A 23,293-nucleotide genomic window follows, 5' to 3' on the forward strand; every position below is an offset into this window, starting at 1 on the left:
CGTCTAGCCCCAAAAATGGTTAGTGCCACCTATTCAAAAATCACGTAATTTCAGGGATTCGTCACTTTCATTAGGTGATTCCAGTAAACTGTTGGCGAGATGCACACAGTCCTTATCTTTTATTTGAACGTGCGATGCAGATTCTGTACATGCGCGAGACCCAAAGAAACAGAATCGAGAGGTACCGAGGGGTTGTAACTCCAATGCTTCTCTGGGGTGTCATCCTGGGGCTTCTGAATCGATCGAAATGAAACTTTGGTACGGCCCTTTCTGGACTACAGACTAGTGGCTCATTCGCTTCAGACGCCGAATGGCGGTCCTTATCTTTCGGAAATGTGATTGGTCGTTGTCAATTCGGATCGATCAAGTCAGATCTCTCTCTGCAAATCGTTTGATAATGTAGTATTGCGATGGACGGATCATGAGCAACATATAAGTATACGCAAGTCAAACTTCGAAAAGGCTTGATGCCGACCTACAATCTTCTTTTTCCAAGGACCAAGTACTTTCAATCGCACAACAATCGCACAAGATGGACACCTTGACACCAGCTGAAGTCACAGCCGGTACGTGCCATCTTGAGGTCGAATCTATACATGCTAATGAAGCCCAAATAGTGATGCTCACCATCGGTGAGAAGAAGGCCGCTCAGAAATACTACATTACCTTCTTTAAAGCTTGGATGGCAGCATGGATGGTGAGTTGGCCCACTCACAACTGAATTTGGCGCTCCGCTCACCAACTGTCTCAGCTCAACTTCGGTGCAATGTCTGTACAAATCTTCCAAGGTGGTGCAGGTACACTAAGAAAGGACTATCCATCGATCATCAACTTGGTTGCTGCTCTTATCTTCCCAATCGGTCTGGTAAGTGAATTGTCCTTCGACATACGTATTACTCAAATCCAATGCTGAAGACATCCATCACTTAGATCATGCTTGTGCTTACTGGGCAAGAGCTCTGTACCGCCAACTTCAGTGAGCGCACCCCATCCCTAATCTGATATCGTGGCTCGTTTAGTCTGACCGAACTCTACAGTGATCTTCATCATGACCTCCATCAAGAAACGAACCAAGCTCTGGGAACTCCCAGTGAACTGGATTATCGTATTCTTCGGTAACATGGCCGGTGCTCTCACTTTTGTGGCGTTCCTAGGTGAGCACAACCCCTATCTATCCGATCATTGCTTAGTCCGCTAATATGAGCGCATTCACCATAGCGCACTATTCCAAGCTGTACAACACCGACGCATTGGTCACCTATTCGGCCGGTGTGGCAGTCACCAAAACTGCTGAAGGCTGGGGTCCATGTGTGCTAAGGGGAATAGGTTGTAACTTCCTGGTCTGTCTTGCAGTGTGGCTTGGAGCAGGTGCGAGAGAGACTATCTCCAAGATTTTCGCGTTGCATTTCCCTGCTTTCGCTTTTGTCTTCTTGGGTTTCGAACACGTCATCGTGTGAGTCATCATTCCATCAGCCTCCCTCAACGTCAGAGACAGAGCTGAAGCTGACAGGTTCGATCCGATCAGCAATATGTACTATATCCCTATCGGTATGCTCAACGGGGCACACGTATCTGTCGGGAAATACGTCGGTCAATCGATGATCCCTTCTTTGATCGGTAACAGTGAGTTGTCATGCCATTCGAGATGCAAAGGCGAACGAAAGCTTATGTTGTCTTGTTATAGTCATCGGCGGTGCTTTATGTGAGCATCTCAGAACATCATCGTTCCATCTTGCCTGAGCTGACATCTTGAATTGATTGACTTAGTGGGAGTACCCATGGTATTGTTCTACACGCCACCGGAACTTCCCTTCTTCCACCGAAAGAGAGGAAACTCAGTTGTCGTGCGAGAGAATGTCGATGTCGGAGGAGGTACCATCGGTGATAATCTCCACGTTGAGCCAGTCAACGGACACAAAAAGCAGTAAGGCAAAACCGGTTCCGCCAAATTGGCTTATGTAGAAAGAGTATACAATTGGATCGTTAACAGAAAGGAAAAATCCTAACTTGATGGACATTTACCATGTCAATACCAGTCTACATTTTACATACACATATATCTACATTCACATCAATATGAATACTAGAGCTCAGTCATACAAATCTAATATACAACCTACTGCCCAAAATCAAAAAATGGTACGTTACTATTGGTATCCTGGTTTGAATGATTGATATGATCCCAATTGAAATTTGCGTCTGGCAACAGACTCTCCAAGTTCCAATCAGGGATGAAAGGTATGGCGTTGTTGGAGGAGAGTAGCTGAGTTAAGTCATCAAATCTAGGTTCTTGGACCGGGAACAGCTGTTCCTGTGATTGAGGAGGGATTGAATGTGTGATGATATTCCCACCAACATTGTTGTTTTGGTGGAAAATCCCGTTGACGTCGATTTCGATTCCAGGCTGTTGGGACAGTAGGTCTTCGGGATTGTAGACCAGCGAGATGCTTGAGCTTTCTGATGGGATGGATTGACGACCCAATTGCTTCTTTGTCAAAACCAATTTGATACCCCTCGAAAGCTGTCTGGCCATAGCGTCGACCACGCTCATGCTGTTCTCCTTGTCGATGTGATGACGGACAGCTGCTTGTTTCTCAAGCTCTGATACTAGCTCTTGTAGTGTTGCTAAGCGGAAAACCGACCAGTCCGACAGGTATATAGGATCACATCGGTTGATAGATTGGAGGGTATATATAGCGCAGAATGCTACCATACTTGTGCTATGGTCCAGCAGATGGTCAGTCTCTTGGCCGCTGCATGGGAGAAGTGACCACTCACTCAAATGTCGCAGAGTTTAGTATACCAGTCCAAGATTTATAACTGTTTATTGAGGCGCAACAAACTTCGAAAGCCAGATCTTCGCATGCCTTTCTAGCCTCGACATCATCCTTGTCATCATCGTGGTCTTTCTTCAGTAACGTCAGAGCGAGCACGAACGTAGAGAACATCGCGATTATACCATATTCGAGAGTGCCTGAACAAAAAGTGGATAGTCAGTGCCAAAGCTACACGGCGACATGGACAAGACTCAAGCAAGTCCAGCTTACTGGTGATCTCAATTGCCCATTTTGATCTCCAATCCGTTATTGCTCGTTCGATCAAGTTCATGTTGATTTGGAAATCCTCGGCACTGTGCGTGGCGAGCTTATGGTGTACTTCGGTCTAGATTTTATCAGCATGGGCAGCGCGGCTGTTCACTCACGATGATCTTCCTCAATGATACGGAGGCGCATATCGGAGCATCGTATCGGCATGCACGCTGACAGCGAGTCAGCGGATATCAATCCCAATATCGTATACTCACCTCATGTTTCCCCCATTTATCGAGGTTTGCTTGTGATGTCACTGTGGATTCCGGGAAGATCGGGTATCGTCCTGCTACCATCGCCATATTCTGTATCTGCGATCAGTATTTTTCACGACGCCAGCCAGAGACAGCACTTACCCTATCATGGATGTACAGCAGAAGGCACACCCTGTGTGCATTTCTCACCAACAAATCGTGGATGTCCCTAGAATAGATTGGATCGGTTTGCACACAATAAGGCAGAGGTGAGTCTAGTCTCAACTCCACCGCTAATGCGGTCGCATAGGAGACATACGCCCAAGTCCTATCACGACTCAGAGTATGAGGTATCTCGATCCAACTTGCCAATAGCAACAAGCCTTGAACGATCTCGATCGATTTGAGGTTGTTATCCCGGATATATGACACCATCCGATTGGCGTGAATTGCTAGCTGAGAATGAAGGAGACTGGAGGAGCATAAGGTGGAGTAGGTGGAAGCCGTCGCAAGGATTACGGAGAGCAGGAAGGAGCTTCGTGATCTGACAAAGGGAAGGGAGTGTATCTGAGGGTCAAAGTACATTGATCCGTTTGTAAGGTATTTCATGAAGCTGAGAGGTGCATAATTTAGCTAGAGATCGATAAACAATGGTTGGTTACTCACGCGTCAAACAATCTTTGAGCCTCTGGCAGCGAAATCACCTGGAGGGAGATCACATCGTATTCTGGAGCTGCGTCAGGGCGGGCCATCTGTGCGAATTAATCTTATGATGAGCGACATAATTGATGATTGGCAAAATCGACGAGATTACTCACATCGGTTCTACCGGAGAAACTAGACGGATCCTCCACACCGGAAGCGATCTCTTCCCTATCGGCTGACAATAGAACGTCTAGCCTCTTTGCCAGATCTCCTCTGCCAGTTATTCCATGTATCTTACTAGTCCATTCCGAATACCTGTCCAATATGCTTGCACCATCGCGAGTATACGTTACGGGATGAGTGGGTGTCATGGTTGCATCAGATCTATAAATTTGATATGTCAGTATCTGTCCAGCGACAACCAGACTAAATCCTGATTCGACCTACTCCGGTGTACTCTGTCTCCTGACAGCTTCTGATGCCAACACCTGAAGCGGATTAGGAAGGTTATCGTGATCCCTCGGTATCTGGGGTTCTCGACCTTGGTAGTACGGTCCTTTTTCTTTGACCTGCGCCTCTCTTGTCTTTCTATTCTTCACTCCTGGTTGTCTCCCTACCCTACGCTTCTTCGTTATGCACGCTGCATCATCTGCTCGGCATCTTTGGCAGACCTCATCCTGATTCTGACCTCGCGAAGGCCTCTCACACCTGTATCAGGGGAAAGCTTCTCAATCACTGTTCACTGATGGCCATGACGGAGGCAGTACTTACTTCATACGTATCTTCCTACACCTATCACAAGCCGTTGTATACACCATCGCTCCCTGTCTTTCTCCTTCACACCCTCTATCTAGGTCTAGATCCCTCCGTCTATGGACTCGTATTGAAATTCCCCTTCTTACTAAGAACCGTGCAATCAAGATACTCCTATATCAGCAGGCAGGTCAGGTACCGGTCGAATCCAATCGGAAGGGCATGTGTTGAAGTTGGAGTTGGTCGAGATGTGCAGATGTAGACTGAGAAGACGGATAATGGTAATGTTCAGGAGTGCAGAATGAATGAGATACTCGTATGCTTCCAACAGCAGTTGTTTATCAGCACATCATGACTCCGGGCTTACGTAACACAACCGTTGTGCTGGGCTGGTCCAGTGGGATGCACATCGGCATGTTCTGCATGCTTCCTTCCTCGAGTAGAACTTTCGAGGTGCATATGCACTGGGTCTGCCTCCTTCCGTGTATCAGAAGGACATGCAAATTGTATGAAGTAGTATGGACAAATTGCCATAGCGACATATAAGGGCGCGCCCAGGCACACACTTCCGATCCAGTTCAACCCAAATGGAATCCCAAAATGTAAATGCATATCGGCAGGGGTATATGTGTATGAAAAACAAAAGACCATTACATTCTACATCTATCACAAAGCGTTCTTGATCGCCTGTGCTGCCGCCTGTGCTGCAGAGCCCAGCTTGCCAATTCCATAGTCGGTTTGTAAGAACTCGTGTGGACTTTGGTGGTCCTCGACATAACCGACACCCCCGACAGCCTTGTCTGCAGATCGAAACATCCAGGTCAGCCGCATTCTCATGCTTTATGATCATGGTTGATCAGTGGACCGAACTCACAGTAGCCGGAAAGCTTAAGGATATCCTCAGGTAGCTTCCTGGCAATCTCAATGGGGGTGGAGAGCACTTCCTCCTGATCCTGTCGGTAGTAATCACGTTGAGCGAAGACGGCGAACAAGGTCCTCAAGGCATCTTCATCTGTGGGATCACAGATGTTTTCACCTGCAGCGTGGTATGTTGATCCCAAGCAGAACAAGGCTGATCCAGGTTCCATCTCGGCGTAGGTGCATTCTTCCCTCTTGGGAGCTCGCTCAGGGCCCCACAGGTGAGATCCAGGGATGACGGCGGTAGCTCCGTTCTTGTAGGTGCACTTGGATCCGGCGATCAGACAGCCGACCATGGGGGTGAACAATGGGTTAGATGGGTCTGGTCGAACCATGTATGCGATTTGGTCCTATCAACCAAGCATCAGTTAGGATAGCACTGTATGGTTGATCCGGGGAAGCGTAAGACTTACTCGGTGTAGTGGTTGTGGTTTAGCGCCGGGGACTAATCGAAGGGCAGCGGTGGAAGCAAGCATGTAGCCGGATTTTTGGGGAAGGAGGTTTTCACCGGTGTAAGAATAGTATTCGTCGCTACAAAGGCCAGACCACTGTCAGCTCTGCGTTTTCAATGCAAGGTGAGCATATGGCTAACTCACTTGAGGAATCTACCCATGATCCCTTGCCATACATCTAGTCTCATAATCTTGGTCAACTGCTCTGGGATCTTGGACAATAAAGCGTAAACTCTCTTTGACCCCTCCGGGAAGAAATCGGCACCGAGCTCTTCGTGAGTAGCCTTTGACTTGTAGGTCTCCCGAGTTTGAAAATGAGGTTCGATGGCTCCCATGCACTCAGCCAAGAGCTCAGGAGAGAGCATATTCTTTACGATGACCCCTCCGTCTCTCTCGATGATCTCGTAGATCTTCTCGAGAGGCTCAGAGGCATCGATGGTGACGAGTGATTGAGGCATTGGGATGGTCATTGAGTTGATTGAGGATGTAAAGTACCTTGAGAATGAGTTGAATTTATTATTGCTGTGAATGATGAAGTTGCCGTTAATTCCTACACTGTTATTAGAGACTTAAGTATATCTGTACCACTTGATTGACCAACTTGCGGGGGTTTAACATATGGGCCGTGGAGTTCTAGGTCTCCTATCTGCTAAATCTGAACTCCACAGTGTGCAGCGGTTAGCGTCTCTTAAGCTTACAGCCCGAAAAAGTGGAACACAACTCCGAGGCTTGCTATCATGTAGGATAGGAGCTCAAATTGCACTGCATGCAAGAATACCGACGTAATCACCGGCAACTTCGGTCCTATGATGTTGCGTGTGTCTCGTGTGTGTATCCTATCACACACACCGGTATCAGCCCTGGAAAGTCACCATCAACCGAAAGGACCCATCGAGCAGGAGATTATCATCACAGACAGCTCGTTTGACAGAGATACTGCACCTCTGCAAGAAAGCAGAAGTATTCCTATACGTTATCGACCACCTCTTAAGCGGTATTGCCGCATCATAATCAGGGCCGGAGCCCATTTCACTGGGATCATGACTCCTTTTATTACCATATGAGGGATTTTACGAATCTCACTCTCGAAAATATTGAGCTCCTGTCCGACACAACGGTTTCACTTCTATTGGTGCCCGCATCCATCCTCTCGACTCCCTCGCCATCGTGGAGATAGGCTTATCATGTGATGGTTCATCCATACATCTCGCCGGTCCGAGCTCCAATCTCCCCTGCGCAGAGCGAACTCCAAATCTTCAGTAATAACGCGAAGAAGGCTTCTCCCAACGTCACCGTCAGGCGACCTTTGCGCAGGTTTTCCTGAAAAGCCTCTCATAAACGACTCCCTAGACTCCTTCCACATATATACTCAGGAGCTCATTTCTCTATCAGGAGTTCAAATATTCGTTTCCCCGGGTTTCCTCGTGAGCCCCCACTCCGGATTCAAGACTCCAATCAACGATAGGTGATATCAAAGATAAGTTCATGTCATCGACATCATTGTACTCCATCTTGGTCGACGTGTATATATATATAAGAGACGAGCGGGTCAAATCGCAAAGGTGTCTTCTTCATTCTCAACCAACAATTACGATCTAACCCGACGATGGAACACCTCAAGATGCAGGAAGACGACAAGTCCGAAGCGTACATCGGATCTCAGGAGGTCCCACTTGGCGAAATTCCCGCTGGATCATCCGGCAGTAACGATGGGGATGCTCTCCAAGCAAAGCTTGAACACCAAGTTAATCATCGACGATTGAATCCTCGACAAATCCAACTTTCAGCCATCGCTGGTGCCATTGGTAGGTCGAGATTCACCATCGGCTAAGCAGTCTCCGTGGCTGACGATGATACATGCATGACCAGGTGCCGCGTTGTTCGTTGCCATTGGTGCGGGAGTGCTCTCAGGACCTCTTGCTCTCTTGATCGGTAAGCTGCAAGCTAGTCCAGAGCTGGGAATCCCCCTAAAAGTTGATTCAAACCCCCTCATTAGCCTTCATCTTCTGGGCTACTGTCGTGTACTCGATCGGTCAATGTCGTGAGTCCTCTCCTGCTCACCGAACGACGATCTGTGCTGATCCTGATCTTGCGCATAGAAATGGAAATCGTCACCTTATTGCCACTGGACGGTTCTTTCATCCGGCTGGCCACTAGGATGGTCGACCCAGCCTTGGGTGTCGGAGTCGGCTGGAACCATTTCGTAAGTTTCGCTCATGAACGACCGCACTACTGCCGATCAAATGATGCCCGGAATCTTCGCTAACCTTTCCTGCAGTTTGCTCAAACATCTTATGTTATGTTCGAAGCTACCATTATCAATACCTTGGTCGAATACTGGGGCTACGACTCAAACCCCGCTATCTTGATCACTGTGTCTCTCATATTCTACCTGGCTATCAATGTCTACCGAGCTGATCTGTTCGGTGAAGTCGAATGTGAGTGGCAAAAACTACAGTAGACACATTCGGATGCGAGCTGACGGCGTGGCATGGCCTTACTGTAGTCTGGCTCTCGCTCGGTAAAGTCCTGTTGGCCGCCGGGTTGATTCTATACACCTTCATTGCCATGTTGGGCGGTAATCCTTTACACGAGTAGGTCCATCATCTCTATTATACAGCGTTGATACGAGGCTAACCTTCCCTTAGCCGTTTCGGTTTCCGATACTGGAAAGACCCCGGACCATGGGCTGGTGAAACCTCTTCTGGCAAATTACAAGCTTTCGTCAATGCGGTCAATGTTGCTGGTTTCTGTATGGGTGGACCCGAGTATCTCTCGATGATCGCTGGTGAAGCAAAGGACCCAAGGAAGACTATCCCAAGAGCATTCAAGACACTTATGACTCGATTGGTCATCTTCTTCATTGGCGGTTGTATCTGTGTCGGTATTCTCGTACCATACAATGACGAGACGTGAGTCAGGCTGCCAGCCTCGCTGAAAAAGATTGGTGTGCTGATGATTCATCACCATGTTTTCAGCCTTACCACTGGTAGCTCAAACACCTACGCTGGTAAATCACCTTAGTGGGTTTAGCTGTCATTCTTTTCCGTCTTCGATGATCACTTACCATCCATTCATCACAGCGTCATCTCAATGAGCAGATTGCAAATCCCCGTGTTACCCTCCATCGTCAATGCAGCACTTATCACCTGTGTCCTTTCCGGTGGTAATGCCTATACATTCAACGCTTCTCGATCGTTACACGCTCTTGCGCTCGACCACAAAGCTCCCAAGATCTTTGCAAGAGTCAACAAGAAGTGAGTGACTGGCTACCCTCTAATCCCCTGGCATCAGGATTCCGAACACTGATTACCGTCGGCTGTGTCTATAGGGGTGTTCCATACACATCCGTCATCCTCGTGATGTTGCTCTCATGTCTTGCCTACCTCGCTTTGGGTTCTGGATCCGCCAAGGTGTTGAACTGGATCTTGAACTTTGCCACTGCCGCTACGATGTTGAATTGGACCGTCATGGCTCTCACCTGGGTGAGATTCAACAGAGCAATGAAGAAACAAGGTATCGACAGGAAAGAGTTCCTCCCTGTATCGTCTAGGATACAACCCTACGCAGGGTACTGGGCTCTGTTCTGGGCGCCCACTTTCCTGCTTTTGCAGGGGTACTCGGTGTTCTTGAAAGGCAATTGGGACGTTGCGACATTCATCTTCAACTATGGTATTGTAAGTGACTTGTTGAGCCTGGATTGATAAGGTGCTGATGAGTCGTGACGCTTGCAGATCGCTCTGGCCGGTGGTATAGGCTTGGGATTCAAGATCTTCGGTCGAACTCCCTTCCACAGATCAAAGGATGTGGACCTCGTATCGGACTTGGAGTTCTTCGACCACTTGACAAATTACTATCAACAGATCAAAGATGATAATCCACCCACATCAGTCAAGGATACGATCCTGGCCAAGATCTTCTAAGTGGGCAATACAGTACATCCCTAGTTATGAAAGTATCTCGCGGAGCTCATGATCGTGATGGGAGGAAGACGAGGAGAAGAAGGTAGAGGGTGATCTGGATAGATTTGAATCTAGTGTTTAGTTGTTCTCATACTGTCTCGTCGTGATGTGCATATGCAACATGGATTGTTTGACCAATCACATGATACTCGGAGGAATCGATTCCGCGAAGCTGCTCAAAGTACCTATCCCGATCATGTACTTCCGAGATACCTTGCATAAGTTGCCACATATCAATGGTAACTTTTTCTCGACAACGCTCACTTCGAGCGGCGTTTTTTACGGTTGACATTCAACAGATGAATGTTGATAACAACCGGAATCTGGAATAGCTTGTGCTTCTTACACTCAAGCCGTTGTAAAAGTGGGAGCACCGACATGAGTATCTGTTCTTGAGAGAGTTGCGTGTAGTCGTCCCCTTGGAAACACATGACTAGTCTTTACGCTGGGACACAGGCAGAGCTGGGCCATTGAATTCCATACGCTTTGAAATTGCGTCGCCATCCTAGTCTTGTTGGAGTTAAAGCGCACTTTGCCCCATCCACTCATTCCTGCATGTGACCAAATAACTGGTACCTCGTACTAAGTTTTTCTGAAATAGGCTCGAAAAGATCCCTACTCCCGGCGCCGATCACCGCCTGAGTGATATAAATACAACCAAAAAAGCTGGAGGTGAATTGGGTTTACGTAAATGCTTTTTTGTATGAAGTGAATTACCTGAATTGGGTGATTACCCTGAATATCAGTCGACTGTAACTCTTTAGTGTGTGTGGCAGATGACTATTATTATGACATGCCATACAGTAGTAGGAGTAAGAGTAACAGTGACAAACGTAACATAGCAAGTGCTAAATGCTAACACTAGTACGAACACGCTATATCTGTCATTTAATCTGCTCTGCTCTCCATTCACCCATTCATTAAATCCTCATTCATTCACTCATATCACTTACACTCACACCCATATCACCACCATCACCATCAGATGATATCAGTCAGAGTCACCATCAAGATCAAGGTCAATCACTCACTCTATCACGCGAGATAACCAGTGATCACATCTGACACTATTTGAATTCAATTCAAATTGATTCCGCAGATCAAAGTGGAGGGAGGGATAATCATAATCGTAGAACAGTTACCCAGGTCACTACTCCCTTATCACCCTCTCCTCCTTTACATCGACATATCAACTACATCATATACCATTCAATACATATCCCTCATATCGGACCAGCAAATAACCATCAACAAAGTATGATTGCGGATGCATGCTTGGAGTAGATGGACAATCAGAGGGTTTGATCCCCAATGTGAGTAGCGTAGCTCTTCCTCGTCGTCCACATCCGAAAAAACCCTGTGTTTCAACTCTCCCATTGATTTCATATAAGTGATGATCAACTCATGGCTAACTCCTTCTCCTTCCTCTCGTCATCAATACAGTCTTTTCACATCCTTGACCTCGTTCCATTCCATTCTATCCTCTCGCATCCAGATATCCCTCGTTTCATAACAACACTAGCTCCAACACTGCTTGATAAGCTTTAGAGATTTACCATATATCCATTCAAGCTGTGGAGATACCTCATCCAATTGGGATCACTATAACTCACTCCTTGTCTCCCTTCAGCCACATCCATTCGATATCCTCTGAAAAACAATATCAACAAAGTCGGAAGTAGTCGGATTGCTTGTACATTTGACCAAAAGGAGGGTGAACAGGGGTTCAACGACAGTCAGATAGAGAGCTTATACCCCTTAACACACCAAGTCGAAGAAATCTCCGTCGTTGATGAGTGGGACTTAGGGGTGTCATCACTGGTCTCATTGGTATCGAAAGTAGTTCATGGTACGGGGGGAAATTAGAAGCAGTCATACACATCAAGTGAGATTCATTCATCACTTCAACCTCACCACAGCTTGAGCTGACGGTATCACCAGATACTTCTGTGAAGATGTCCGGTGGCGTCTTTTACTTCGAGGACGACGACAACCGTAATACTTCTCCTAATCATTCACCTTCTCCCCGTAATTCACCAACACTATCAGCAGAATCATCCAGCCCGGCGGTAAGACCCAGCGGATCACCTTCAACGAGCTCATCACCTAATGTCCCGCCCTCACTTCAGATACCTGGACCTTCCATCTTATCACCCACACCGACTCCACTTCCGCAGCATAGGAAACACCCTGGAGGTTTCGCTGCTACGCCGTCATTTCCCTCGCCGCTCGCCCAAGCGATAACAGTTCCATCCAATTCAGACACTTCCTCCAACTCATCTCATTCCGGTTCAGAGGATGAAAAGGATGTTCGACCACGTAGACCAAGTCAGCAAGGATCCACTGGAAGCGGTACCCCAAAACGATCTCTTGATCAGTTCCCTCGACCTCGCACTGCCAGCCCAGTTCTGCCCACAAGCCGACCTGCCAGTCCATCTTCCTCATCTTCAGCTCAAGCAAGCTCATCTCGGCCGGAAAGTCCATCCACGTCCACTCGTCCTCAGGTCGTTACCCCTACGTCGCTTCTCATGAAAAGTAAAAGATCCGCCAGTGGATCAGCATTGACAGGGAATCTTCCTTTACCCGCTTCCAAGCAATCACCTCCGACCACATATAAAAAGGAATCACCCACTCATCCCGCTTCTCGCCGATTCGAAACTCTCACGCGTCCGCAGAACGACGACGCAAGATCGGTATCATCCAGAGAGAGGAGTGAAAGTAGTGGAAGCTCTGTGGGTTTAGGAGTCACGCTACCAAATACCAGTCCCCTCAACTTTGGTAGTCCCGACTTCGGCCCCGAGTCATCGCCTCGTCGCCGCTCGATTGCCATCCCCTCATCCGCCGGTATCGAAGGATCAAAGGAAGGAAATGTGCTCGGTCTTGGATGGGGCGCCAATTGGGAGACGACTTCCACTTCAGGATCGTCATTTGGCAGTGGCAGTGGCTCCCTCAAGGACAAAGGGAAGGCAAAGGATGTTTTGAGCACGTCAAGTCCAAGGAGAGACAGAGAAAGAACAGCCCCGGTTGGCTTGTCCAGGTGAGTTAGTCGACCATCGTCCCTCAATCAAAGGGATAATGTCTGTCACCACTTATTTACAAAGTTCACGCTAAAGTATATATCCCTGATAGTCCCTCGAGACAACGTCGCCAGTCAGAATTCCTTAATCCCACTGGCCTGGATATCCGCAAGATGCCAATTCTTAGTACTGGAAGGCCGTCTGGTGCGATGACGAGTCTTTCCGGATCAGCTTCAATGGTCTCCCCTCTCAACCCTTTGCCATCTCCATGGACCTCCTCGTCCGATAATTCAGTCGGATTCAGTCCACCAAACAGTGTCACAAGCGAAAGCTCTACCGCGCCTACCTCGACATCATCCACCGGCGGTGCAATAAGGCTGAATCGTGTACCCACAAGCGTGCGATTAGCAGCGGAGCTAATCAAGGGAACGGGTAGTGCACCTACGCCACCGCCTGTCCAGACCGCTAGTCCACCATCTGGAGCATCGACAGCGTCTGTTCCCACACCAAATCCGTCTCCAGTAGGAACCTCACCCTCATTTAGACCTACCAATCCTCCTGTACCTTCTGCTAGAGAGCTTGCCGCTTTTACTTCCATGCCACCTCCAGCATTGAAACCAGCTTCTGCCTCACTCGCCGAGCTAGGCAAAGGTCGACCTGCTTCTTCCGTTCCTGCAACTCCTGCAGGTATGCGAAGCCTATCACCGACCATCGAGAAGAGCATACCTAGCACGGCGCCAACGTCTGCCGTCGGCCCTTCGACTCGAACTGCTTCCGGAGCCAGTCTCGCTCCCCCACCTGCATTCAAGAAGCCTCTCCTCCCCACACAACCTCGGCCACGCCCTTCACTACCTGCTGATCCAGCTGGCGCAGCTACTGAAGGCTTTGCATTTTCCGCTCGACATCATCGTTACCGCACTTCGCTACATGAATCTTCGTTGAAATCAGCCATGGCAAACATGAGTCCTGACCCTGCTGAATCGCTAACGTCCCTTCCTTCTGCACCTGAAACCGAAGAACCCTCACCCACGACAGCACCCAAAACGTCTTCATATGGTTTGGGTCTCAGTATGCCACCCGAAACAGCTTTTATTGTGCCTGAAGGAACCACTGGTACAGTTACACCTGGTGGACCTATTGGAGCTGGATCGAGCAGAACAAGATCGACTACTGGCCAAGGCATCGCAATGGACTTGGCCGGGTTTCCTGGTCTGGGAGATGCAGCGAGTCATGCCAGTATGATCATGCAGAGTAGACAGGCGAAGTTGCAGAGATGGAGACCGACAAGTGCGGGAGGTCAGGTGAGTATAGACCTTCTGCGTCACGGTAAAAAGGCTGATTTGCTTTAGCAGACCCACGGTGAGGGACTTTTACCACCCGCTTTCAATCGTTCAACCAGTACAGGTGCGCCTGCAATGCTTGCGGCTCCACGGACGCTCCGTCAAGCTCAATGGGGCGATATCGACTCCTCCCCTTCTGCTGCATCTTCCCCTGGAGAAGATCTCCCTCCCATCCCTGCTTCAATGCATGAGCTGACAAGAGCAGTATCTATACCGGTTGAGTCACCCGGACTCAAGCTTTACGACCGTTCTACTGGACCTGCACCGGTGCATTCCAATGCTGGACCTTCAAGATTCTCTGCCGCTCCTGCTGGGATGGACATGAGCAATAACATGGAAAGACAGTCTAGTGCTAGTACCGTTGGAGGGATAGAATGGATAGATTGGATGGATTGCTATAAACGGTATAAAGAAGCAAAAATCCGAGCAGAAGCTGAAGTAGCGAAACGAGCGAGCTTCGTCGCGGAAAGTCCTGTTATGCCTTTGGTCACTGCACCTATACCTGAAGAACCCAATCGCATGTCTCAAGACCTCGATATAACCCCTCAACCCAATTACGATACATCCAGCGCGATCGCTCTCACTCCTACTACTTCCCGTGATGACCTCGGTCCCCCACCTTCTGTATCTGGCTCATTACGAAGAAGAAGTCTCTCGATTCGATCCACTTTATCGTTGGTTGATCCTAAACTATCCCCAATATCAAAACGAGCGAACCTCTTTGATCGGCAACGACAGTCGTCCGGAAGTTCCGCCAAAACTGACAGCTCTTCCTCTGGGGCTGGACAGAAGAAGAAGAAAAACTTGGTCTCAAAGATGGAGGGATGGTGGAACGCAGTCAAGAGCAATTTTGCCCCAGAGAGTGAGCATCATCACTCTTACCGACCCAGCACGTTAGGCCATCATGTGCAAAATCGAATACCGTCAGAACCAAGCTCTCGAAGACCAAGCGAGGTTCCAACCCTACATCATCCTCAAGCAGCTCTACTTGCACCCGAAGCTAGACGAGACTCTTCACTGTCCCTTCGACCTGTGGTGTCTCATGCTGAACTGCGACCTCGCATGATGCATCACGACGCGCACGAAACCGCTAGTATCGTGGGATCCACTTCGGCCGATATCGCACATCTATCTCGGCAATCGTCCGAAGAGACTACGATGCCTCCATCTCTCCCTCACATGCCTATGCGTCACCCTTCTACCGTGCCTGAAGAAACCTCTTTCCCCCCGAGTCGTGGTAGCGGTTCACTTGAGGCTCGGCGACGTCAACCCAACCTTCGTTTGGACCTTGAATCGAATGTGCTTAGTCAACCCAGCTCCCATAGTGATTCCAGCACTTCACTCAGTCAACCCAGGATGGTACCACTTGGCAAGAGTCCATTCGATAGACCAAGTCAAGCTACTTCTCGGTCATCTTCGTTTGGTCAATCTCTCGGTCCAGGTCTTACACCAGGTGTACCAAGGTGGGATCAAACGCCTTCCCCCGTATACGCCTTAGGTCAAGAACGGCGAGGAAGCGACGAGAACCGACCAGTCGCTCCTGGTGCTGACATCACCGTCGCATCAGTGAGAAAACACGTTAAGCACAGGTTGACCGCTGCGAAGGACATTTGTGATATGACGCTTAGGAAGACCATTGAGGCCATCACCCGCTTCGTTGAAAGACAAAGGGAGGAGGAGGATAGGACCGAAGAGATCCCGGTGGACTACTTCGAGGCATTGAACATGAATGACTCCCCTCTGATAGATACGGAAACAGAAAGTGATACGGGTGAGCGAATGGAGAGCGAAGGCAATAGGTCTCGAGCAGGTTAGTTACCCCCTTTCTCGTCAAAGGATTGGCTCCGCATTCAAAGGACGGTTGCGCTAACATAGTACATAGTATCGTCATCTCGAGGACCGAGCAGACGTCCTTCCATTTCTCATGCCGCTCTCAGTCCAACAAAGAGATTATCCATGTTACCTGCCAGTCCAAGTCGGGTGACATCACGACGACGATCAAGTGCTGTACCACGGAACTATCAGCCTGGACGAGCAAGTCGAAATATGTCTCTTGGTCTTGATCGAACTCAGTCAAATACCAGTTCCAGATCGACTTCTCGCTCCAGATCACCTATGCCTCCTACCGCGCGCATAGTAGCTCAAAACCAGCTGGACGAAGCAGACGACGATTTGCTTTTCTTGACTGCTCTACAAGACCTCATTGTTCTCGCCACTGAAGCTCTTGATTCAAGTGTCAACGCATTGGTCACTCGTCCTTCGCTTTGTACGGAGATCATCCAGAAGCTCCAGACTGTTGGATCTAAGTGGGATAGACACGACGACTGGCCAGGAAGAGATTGGTACGTCGACATCCTCATGGCTGTTGCGAATCTCTCCAGAGTGTTGGATTGGTGGGAAGCGGAGAAGGGATTCTGGAATTTCGATGAAGATGATGAGAATGAGCCTTTGATGTTCGTCATGAAGCCTTCGAGAGAGGAACCGAGGTTTGATCAAGAGTTCAAAGCTGCCTTGGGAGATTCGAGGTATTCACCTGCTCTTGCGCCGACCCAAATTCCGGATAGACCTGCTTCGGCGATCAGTCTGGATGTACCTTCCCCTACGTCGTCCGGACCATACACCGCCAAGACGGCTATGGGGCCGTCTGCTGGTACACCAAAAGCTCAAGCTGTGGAAGATCTGAAATTCCTAGCGGAACACGCGAAGAGTGTGAATATAGTGATGGAGTTGAGTTTGCAAGGAGAGCAGATCGAATATGTCAATGATGCTATAATGGAGGTTGTTGGGTGAGTGGTTTGAATTATGGCATATTCAGGTCTTTACTGATATATGGCTTCAGGCAAGAACCAGAAGACGTTCTTGGCAAACCCATCGCCGATCTTCTTGCTCCAGGTGATGCCTCTGTCTTCTCTGAGGCTACCCAAACGCTTGTGGAAGACGACAATAACACGGTACAGCTCAGATTCCGATTCGAAGTTCACGAGTACGAAGACAATGAAACGGACAAACGACAACCCGGACCTGTGTACATCGAACTTGAAGGTGTTGGTATGCTCATGCGGGAGTATAATGAGCCTTCCCACACCATGTGGGTGTTGAAACCCGTTCCAGCGACTCAAGTGGAAGCTATCACCGATGCTGCTTTCCCTCGAGATGGTATCATATCTACAGAAGGTATTCTGTGTAGAATCTGCGAGAGAGAAATCGTCACTTGGTTCTTCGAGAAGCACAACGAAACTTGTGATGCTGTTCATCGACTCGAAGCCGAAATTATTGAATGTAATGACTGTTTACACGATCTTCAGCAAACCGTAGTCAAGCTCAACACGGATATCGATACTGCACAACCAAATCAACCTGCGCAATATCAAGGTGTCTTGTTTTATACGCTGCCCGATTCGATTATCACCAACGATGAAGGTGCTTCGCCGCAGATGCCCCAAGGTGTGGAGATACGAAAAGTCGCCCATGAACACCTGCAGGATGCCATCAGTATCCTTAATGTCGCTAGACATATCGAAACCCCTTCGGTGCAGGAAGACGAAGCGGATCTACCATTCACTGTTCAGCGATACCTCTCTCGAGAATCGGAGGAAAAACTCCAGAGGATTACTCGATGGCAAAGACCTCACACTAGTGATCGAGCGCTCAATCTGCTATTCACCCATGTGGAAGACCAACTCAGGAGGAAACAGAAGGCTATCGCTAGAATGCAAAGTACGATTAGGTATTCTGAGAAAACAAGGCACGAATGGGAAGATAAAGTCAATCAGATGTTGGCGGAACGAGATGATAGTAGTCAGTCCGAGAGTGGGTCTGATGGAGCTGGAGATGGTATTTTATCCCCTACCGAAGCTCAGATCTCACCGACGGCAACTGGAAATGCCAACGATAATCCTGAGACTTCCCCTCCTGGTCCCAGGAAGATCGCTCCTCAAGCTAGATTACCTATTACTCAAGGTCATCCGCACAGACAGCCCAGTGGATATGGTGATCATTCCGGTGCTATCACTATTACTGCGCCTACACCTGCTGTGCATACTTCCGCTCAGACCCCGGCTCATATACATACGCCGATTCCACCAGCTTTCAATCGTGCAGCTTCTACTCCTGCTTCGGTACCCGCGCCATCACCCATATACATTCCTTCTCACCCTCCACCTCCTCAACCAGCCCAACCATCTAGCAGACCCAGCTCTAAGACCAACTCACCTCTTCTAGTACCTCACGATAAACACGGCCATCATAGACGAGTGTCCACGTCCAAACATTTCCGTGGTGATGCCGGTCCATTATCCCCTCGAATCCCTTCTGCTGCTCTGCAATCACGTGCTGCTCAGCCTTCAATCAAGGATTTCGAAATTATAAAACCTATCTCTCGAGGTGCTTTCGGTTCCGTCTACCTAGCCAAGAAAGTAGCTACGGGCGATTATTTCGCGATCAAAGCGTTGAAGAAATCAGATATGATCGCCAAGAATCAAATTACAAATGTCAAAGCTGAACGAACCATCCTGATGAATCAGGCTAGCTCGCCCTATGTGGTCAGGCTTTTCTTCTCTTTCCAGTCGAAAGAGTATCTGTACCTCGTCATGGAGTATTTGAATGGCGGTGATTGCGCGACGCTTGTCAAGACCCTTGGAGGGTTGAGCGAAGATTGGGCGAGAAATTATACGGCCGAGGTGGTGCTGGGGTTGGAGTATTTGCATGCTAGGAATATCGTTCATCGGTGAGTCCATGTTTCTCTTTTCCTTTGACTATACCTCATTCTCAACCCGAGCCCACCTCATTCTCCTTTCCAATCCTCATCGCAGCCTCAACCCTCCCTCCTCCGGCACTCTGAAGTGTTCTGTGCCGATCTAACGCTGATACCCATCCTAGTGATATCAAACCCGATAATCTCTTGATTGACGCTCGAGGTCATCTCAAATTGACTGATTTCGGTTTATCGCGAATCGGTTTGCTGAACCGTCAGGTTGGTGGACCACGACCTGCCTATCTTAGAGGTACTTCCTTGCGAGGCTCATCGAGAACACGTCCCTCCTATTCTCGAACCGTCTCGAATTCATCTTCCAACGATTCTCCCATGATCTCACCTGAACTTCTCAATGCGCAACCAATGTCTCATCTCAGTCAATCATACTTTGCTCAACAGATCCAAGAAACAGCTTCGGCCGACGAATCGAGTGGATCTGAGTCTGCTGGTGTTATACCCAAACATATCCGACAGATGTCTGTAGCCAACAAATTAGGCGATACTTCGTCTGGTAGTGGTAGAGAACAAGCTCGGTTCGTCGGTACTCCAGATTATCTCGCACCGGAAAGTATCCTAGGTATAGGTCAGGACGATGCTGCCGTCGATTGGTGGGCACTAGGTGTGGTTCTATACGAATTCATATATGGTATACCCCCTTTCCACGCTGAGACACCCGAAAAGGTATTCGACAATGTGGTTTCTCGTCGAATCGACTGGCACGATGATGAGATCGAGATCTCACCTGAAGCTAGGGACTTGATGGATAGATTGATGTGCACCGATGTTCAGAAGAGACTGGGTGCGAAAGGTGCGGAAGAAGTAAAGAAGCATCCGTTCTTCAGTGGTATCGACTGGAACACCATTGCAACAGCCGAAGCAAGTTTCGTACCGGAAGTTACCGATCCTGAATCAACCGACTATTTCGACTCTAGAGGTGCAGCACACACATTCCACGACGATGATAACGCAGTGCCGCAGGTGCTGAAACAAGCGCCTGGCATCAAGCCTGGTCCGCCACTCCTGTCGCCCAAAGCAGCTGAAGATATGGGTGCGGTCATTGACGATATTGCAGAACAAGATGATTTCGGTACTTTCACGTACAAGAACCTACCGAGTCTCAAACAAGCCAACGATGATGTGATTAGGAAGATGAGGTCTGATTCCATGGCTCCGATAGGACAGACATTAGAAGGTCCCGCCCCGGTCAATGTTAGACGACCTAGAAGTTTGTCTATCAAATTACAGAATAGATCGAAGAGAAAAACATCGGATGTTAATCTTCCCCCATCACCTACAACCTCCACTTCGTCTGCTGCGTCCACCCCTTCCCGAACGAGCAACATGCCTCAGACTCCTGGTATGATGCCTGCTCCTCAACATGTTAGACGACCCTCCGAGCTCAATGCCTTGGATCGAGTGAAGCTGTCGGATGATCTGCACAATGATTTGAATAGAAGGAATTCTACGCCCATAAGAGTCAGAGCTGGATCGGGGTCAAGTGCAGGAAGTGCAAGTGCGGAACTGTGGAGACAGCGAAGACAGGTATCGCTGAATGCCGAGTCTGGGGCGAACGTGCCTGGGATCATACCGCTTGATAGTCCTGAGGGGGTGGTTCATTCGTTTGGAAGTGGATTGACGGATAGAGGACTGGATGTGTTGGTTGCTGAAGATAATCCGATCTCGCAGAAGGTGAGTGTGGGATTGAGCTATGTCGTCCCTGGAACGAAAATGCTGATGGTGATAACGTCATGTGGCAGATCCTCGAAACTCTACTTACGAGGATGGGATGTCGATGTATTTGCGTGGATGATGGGCCTGGTGCTCTGGCTGCTACGATGGGTAGTATTCGTGAGTCATCGGATGCACTACTTCTGCCTTCAGGGTAACTTGTATTGACAACATGCTGTGAACTAGGCTTCGACGTCATCATTTGCGATATCCACATGCCCGTTGTGAATGGTGAACAAGTTGCTCGTATGATCAGATCAACGAACAATCATAATCAAAATACCCCTAGTAAGTGTACCCATCGGTTCTTCCTCACTGCTTCGCTTCATGTCTTCGATATACTGATCAATGAGTGAATGTCTAGTCATCGCTGCGACCTCATACGAGCAACATCAAGTAGTCACCGAAGAAGGGACGTTGTTCTCTGCGGTGCTCAATAAACCAGTGTCCAAAGCAGACTTGATCAAGTGTCTAGGTAAATTAGGATTTATCCTTAGTTCGGGCGGTGGAGGAACCACCAATACCAATACAAGCTCGGAACCCTCCTCTCATTCTAATTCATTACCTATACAAACTCCTTCTTAACCGCCTACCTCAGCTACTACCTAGATCGGATATTCTCAACGATGATGTGTTCTCATGTGTATATATAGTTTCCTTGCTTGTTTGATACTTGTAAATTACGTTCCGTTACGTGTCTCTTGAATTCTTTTCTTGTCCGTTATAATAATCTGGTTTGACGGGTCCATCGAGATAGTCATTTGTATTTTTACATTGCAGTATGGGTATAGTACAGTACGTGGTAACGTTGTTGTTTCTCTTTATCTACATAGTATGCATGCATCCGTCATTTACTGTATATCACGCCGGTAACCATCGAGGCGAGGGTGATTACTGAACAACGGTGAAGGGGGATTCACTCATTACCGTACTGTATGTACATGTAAAGATATAGCGAATTTGACAGGAGCACTGGACAAGCTCGTAGGACTAGAGGTACTAGAATCATCGCTATAGCCCAGACATGATTAGTCGATTTGACTTGACCCTTGTTATCAACGGATATGATAATTCTGATCGCTCTGACTTTTCACGATAGGTGGTGGGTGTGGTGAAAGAATGTACAGTATAGATGATGACAGTATATATGATAGGCTGATTTCCTGAAAATCGTCAATCCGTGAGCGAACGCATAGCCTGATGGTAAGAGAACAGCACATACCATATGCACAGCGGTAGTGTCATGTCCACACTAGGTAGCACCACTATACCCTTCTGCTTTTTCCTTCTCTTCTTCATCGGCATCTTCCTTTACACCATTACCTTTGTCTTCCACTTTCGTAGCTTCCTTCCTCGATTCTTCGATATTTACCTTTTCCAATTCCTTCTCCATACTGTCTTCACCCGCAACATCTCCTGAGGTGATCGTATCATCTGATGCAGCATTATTTTCAACCTCCTCTGTCTGCCCTCCGTCGCCTTCGTCAATACCCTGAACTCTGTACTGTTCCTCTTTCTCCGCTTCATTTCTACGCTCTTTCTCCTCCTGTTCTTGATGCCACTTCTCCGCCTCTTCTTTAGCTCTTCCGATGCTCCAGTCAATCTTCTTCATGAGCTCCTGTAATCCTCGGTGATCTTTGTACCTCTCCATCATGTACACTCTCCAATCAACCTCATCCACCGGAGGATCGAAATCAGCAGGGAGATCAGGCTCGAATATCTCCCTGAAGCCTATCTTTCGAAATGCGCTATTCCATTGACCTATGAGGCTCAATCTCTGGTAGATCCTTCCATTCTCCACGCAGTCCGCTAGATCTGGCCTCCCATGCTTCTTGTAACATTCGGTGAGGAATTCCTCCTCATTCGTCATGATGTTCCCACCGATGAAATGGTTGATGCATTCGTAAAGCAGCGGGGGAGCAGCGAAACCCTCAGCCTTGGTGGTTACATATGCCCTATATTGTACTAAGCGATCAGTACCTGATGCGACATCTCTTCATATGAATTCTATGACCCACCATTGCCAAACGGGACATCCGCAATTGTCGACGTACTCACGTCAGCTTGGTCAATCTCCCATTGTGCTATATCCCCTTCATCAGACTATTGCAGAAATAAAGCTTCAATATCACCTTCCCATTTCGCTGATGGGGGGATTCTGAGAGACCTACATCATAGCCGAGACATTGATGTTCTGTGTCCGAAAAGTGATCTCCGCACAAATGTTTACCACATGACATACATTCCCCCTGTTTAAGCATAGTTCGGGAGGTACATCCTGGATGGTCGCAAGGCCAGGTGAGCATGTTGGCGAGGTTGAACAGAGTGGTTTTGGGTTTTAGGGTAGTCTCAGTACTATTGATGAATGTTACTGGTTATCACAGTGTTACAAGTGAAGGGGGATATCAATGATAGTATATATACGAAACTTGAGAAGTTACA

The 23,293-nt window shown here is 48.3% G+C and overlaps 6 protein-coding genes across 6 annotated transcripts; 3 read left to right on the forward strand and 3 right to left on the reverse strand.

Moving 5' to 3' along the window:
• Positions 1 to 532: 532 nt before the first annotated feature.
• Positions 533 to 1,928, forward strand: I302_102416 (uncharacterized protein; the record flags this gene model as incomplete). Its single annotated transcript, XM_065869477.1, has 9 exons — positions 533 to 566; positions 618 to 697; positions 752 to 865; positions 931 to 976; positions 1,038 to 1,154; positions 1,219 to 1,453; positions 1,526 to 1,623; positions 1,685 to 1,702; positions 1,768 to 1,928. The coding sequence occupies 9 exons, from the start codon at positions 533 to 535 to the stop codon at positions 1,926 to 1,928; spliced, it is 903 nt and encodes a 300-aa protein (XP_065725549.1).
• Positions 1,929 to 2,116: 188 nt separating this feature from the next.
• Positions 2,117 to 4,746, reverse strand: I302_102417 (uncharacterized protein; the record flags this gene model as incomplete). The annotated part of the gene is made up of 10 exons (XM_065869478.1): positions 2,117 to 2,720; positions 2,779 to 2,974; positions 3,048 to 3,155; positions 3,199 to 3,259; positions 3,305 to 3,394; positions 3,446 to 3,896; positions 3,950 to 4,035; positions 4,102 to 4,312; positions 4,376 to 4,636; positions 4,700 to 4,746. The coding sequence occupies 10 exons, from the start codon at positions 4,744 to 4,746 to the stop codon at positions 2,117 to 2,119; spliced, it is 2,115 nt and encodes a 704-aa protein (XP_065725550.1).
• A 601-nt stretch (positions 4,747 to 5,347) lies between these two features.
• Positions 5,348 to 6,521, reverse strand: I302_102418 (uncharacterized protein; the record flags this gene model as incomplete). The annotated part of the gene is made up of 4 exons (XM_019187791.2): positions 5,348 to 5,481; positions 5,556 to 5,949; positions 6,013 to 6,130; positions 6,196 to 6,521. The coding sequence occupies 4 exons, from the start codon at positions 6,519 to 6,521 to the stop codon at positions 5,348 to 5,350; spliced, it is 972 nt and encodes a 323-aa protein (XP_019050669.2).
• A 1,151-nt stretch (positions 6,522 to 7,672) lies between these two features.
• On the forward strand, positions 7,673 to 9,974 carry I302_102419 (uncharacterized protein; the record flags this gene model as incomplete). The annotated part of the gene is made up of 11 exons (XM_019187792.1): positions 7,673 to 7,856; positions 7,921 to 7,983; positions 8,048 to 8,092; positions 8,151 to 8,254; positions 8,330 to 8,489; positions 8,558 to 8,645; positions 8,700 to 8,963; positions 9,030 to 9,074; positions 9,135 to 9,308; positions 9,383 to 9,728; positions 9,786 to 9,974. 11 exons carry the CDS (start codon positions 7,673 to 7,675, stop codon positions 9,972 to 9,974), a joined length of 1,662 nt encoding a protein of 553 aa, XP_019050670.1.
• A 1,994-nt stretch (positions 9,975 to 11,968) lies between these two features.
• Positions 11,969 to 21,436, forward strand: I302_102420 (uncharacterized protein; the record flags this gene model as incomplete). The annotated part of the gene is made up of 9 exons (XM_019187793.1): positions 11,969 to 13,050; positions 13,143 to 14,331; positions 14,383 to 16,180; positions 16,253 to 17,156; positions 17,210 to 19,096; positions 19,249 to 20,812; positions 20,881 to 20,971; positions 21,038 to 21,139; positions 21,216 to 21,436. The coding sequence occupies 9 exons, from the start codon at positions 11,969 to 11,971 to the stop codon at positions 21,434 to 21,436; spliced, it is 8,838 nt and encodes a 2,945-aa protein (XP_019050671.1).
• Positions 21,437 to 22,103: 667 nt separating this feature from the next.
• On the reverse strand, positions 22,104 to 23,157 carry I302_102421 (uncharacterized protein; the record flags this gene model as incomplete). The annotated part of the gene is made up of 3 exons (XM_019187794.1): positions 22,104 to 22,816; positions 22,870 to 22,954; positions 23,023 to 23,157. The coding sequence occupies 3 exons, from the start codon at positions 23,155 to 23,157 to the stop codon at positions 22,104 to 22,106; spliced, it is 933 nt and encodes a 310-aa protein (XP_019050672.1).
• Between the last annotated feature and the right edge of the window lie 136 nt (positions 23,158 to 23,293).

Source organism: Kwoniella bestiolae, chromosome 1 (genome assembly GCF_000512585.2).
Source record: "Kwoniella bestiolae CBS 10118 chromosome 1, complete sequence".
Taxonomy (NCBI): Eukaryota; Fungi; Basidiomycota; class Tremellomycetes; order Tremellales; family Cryptococcaceae; genus Kwoniella; species Kwoniella bestiolae.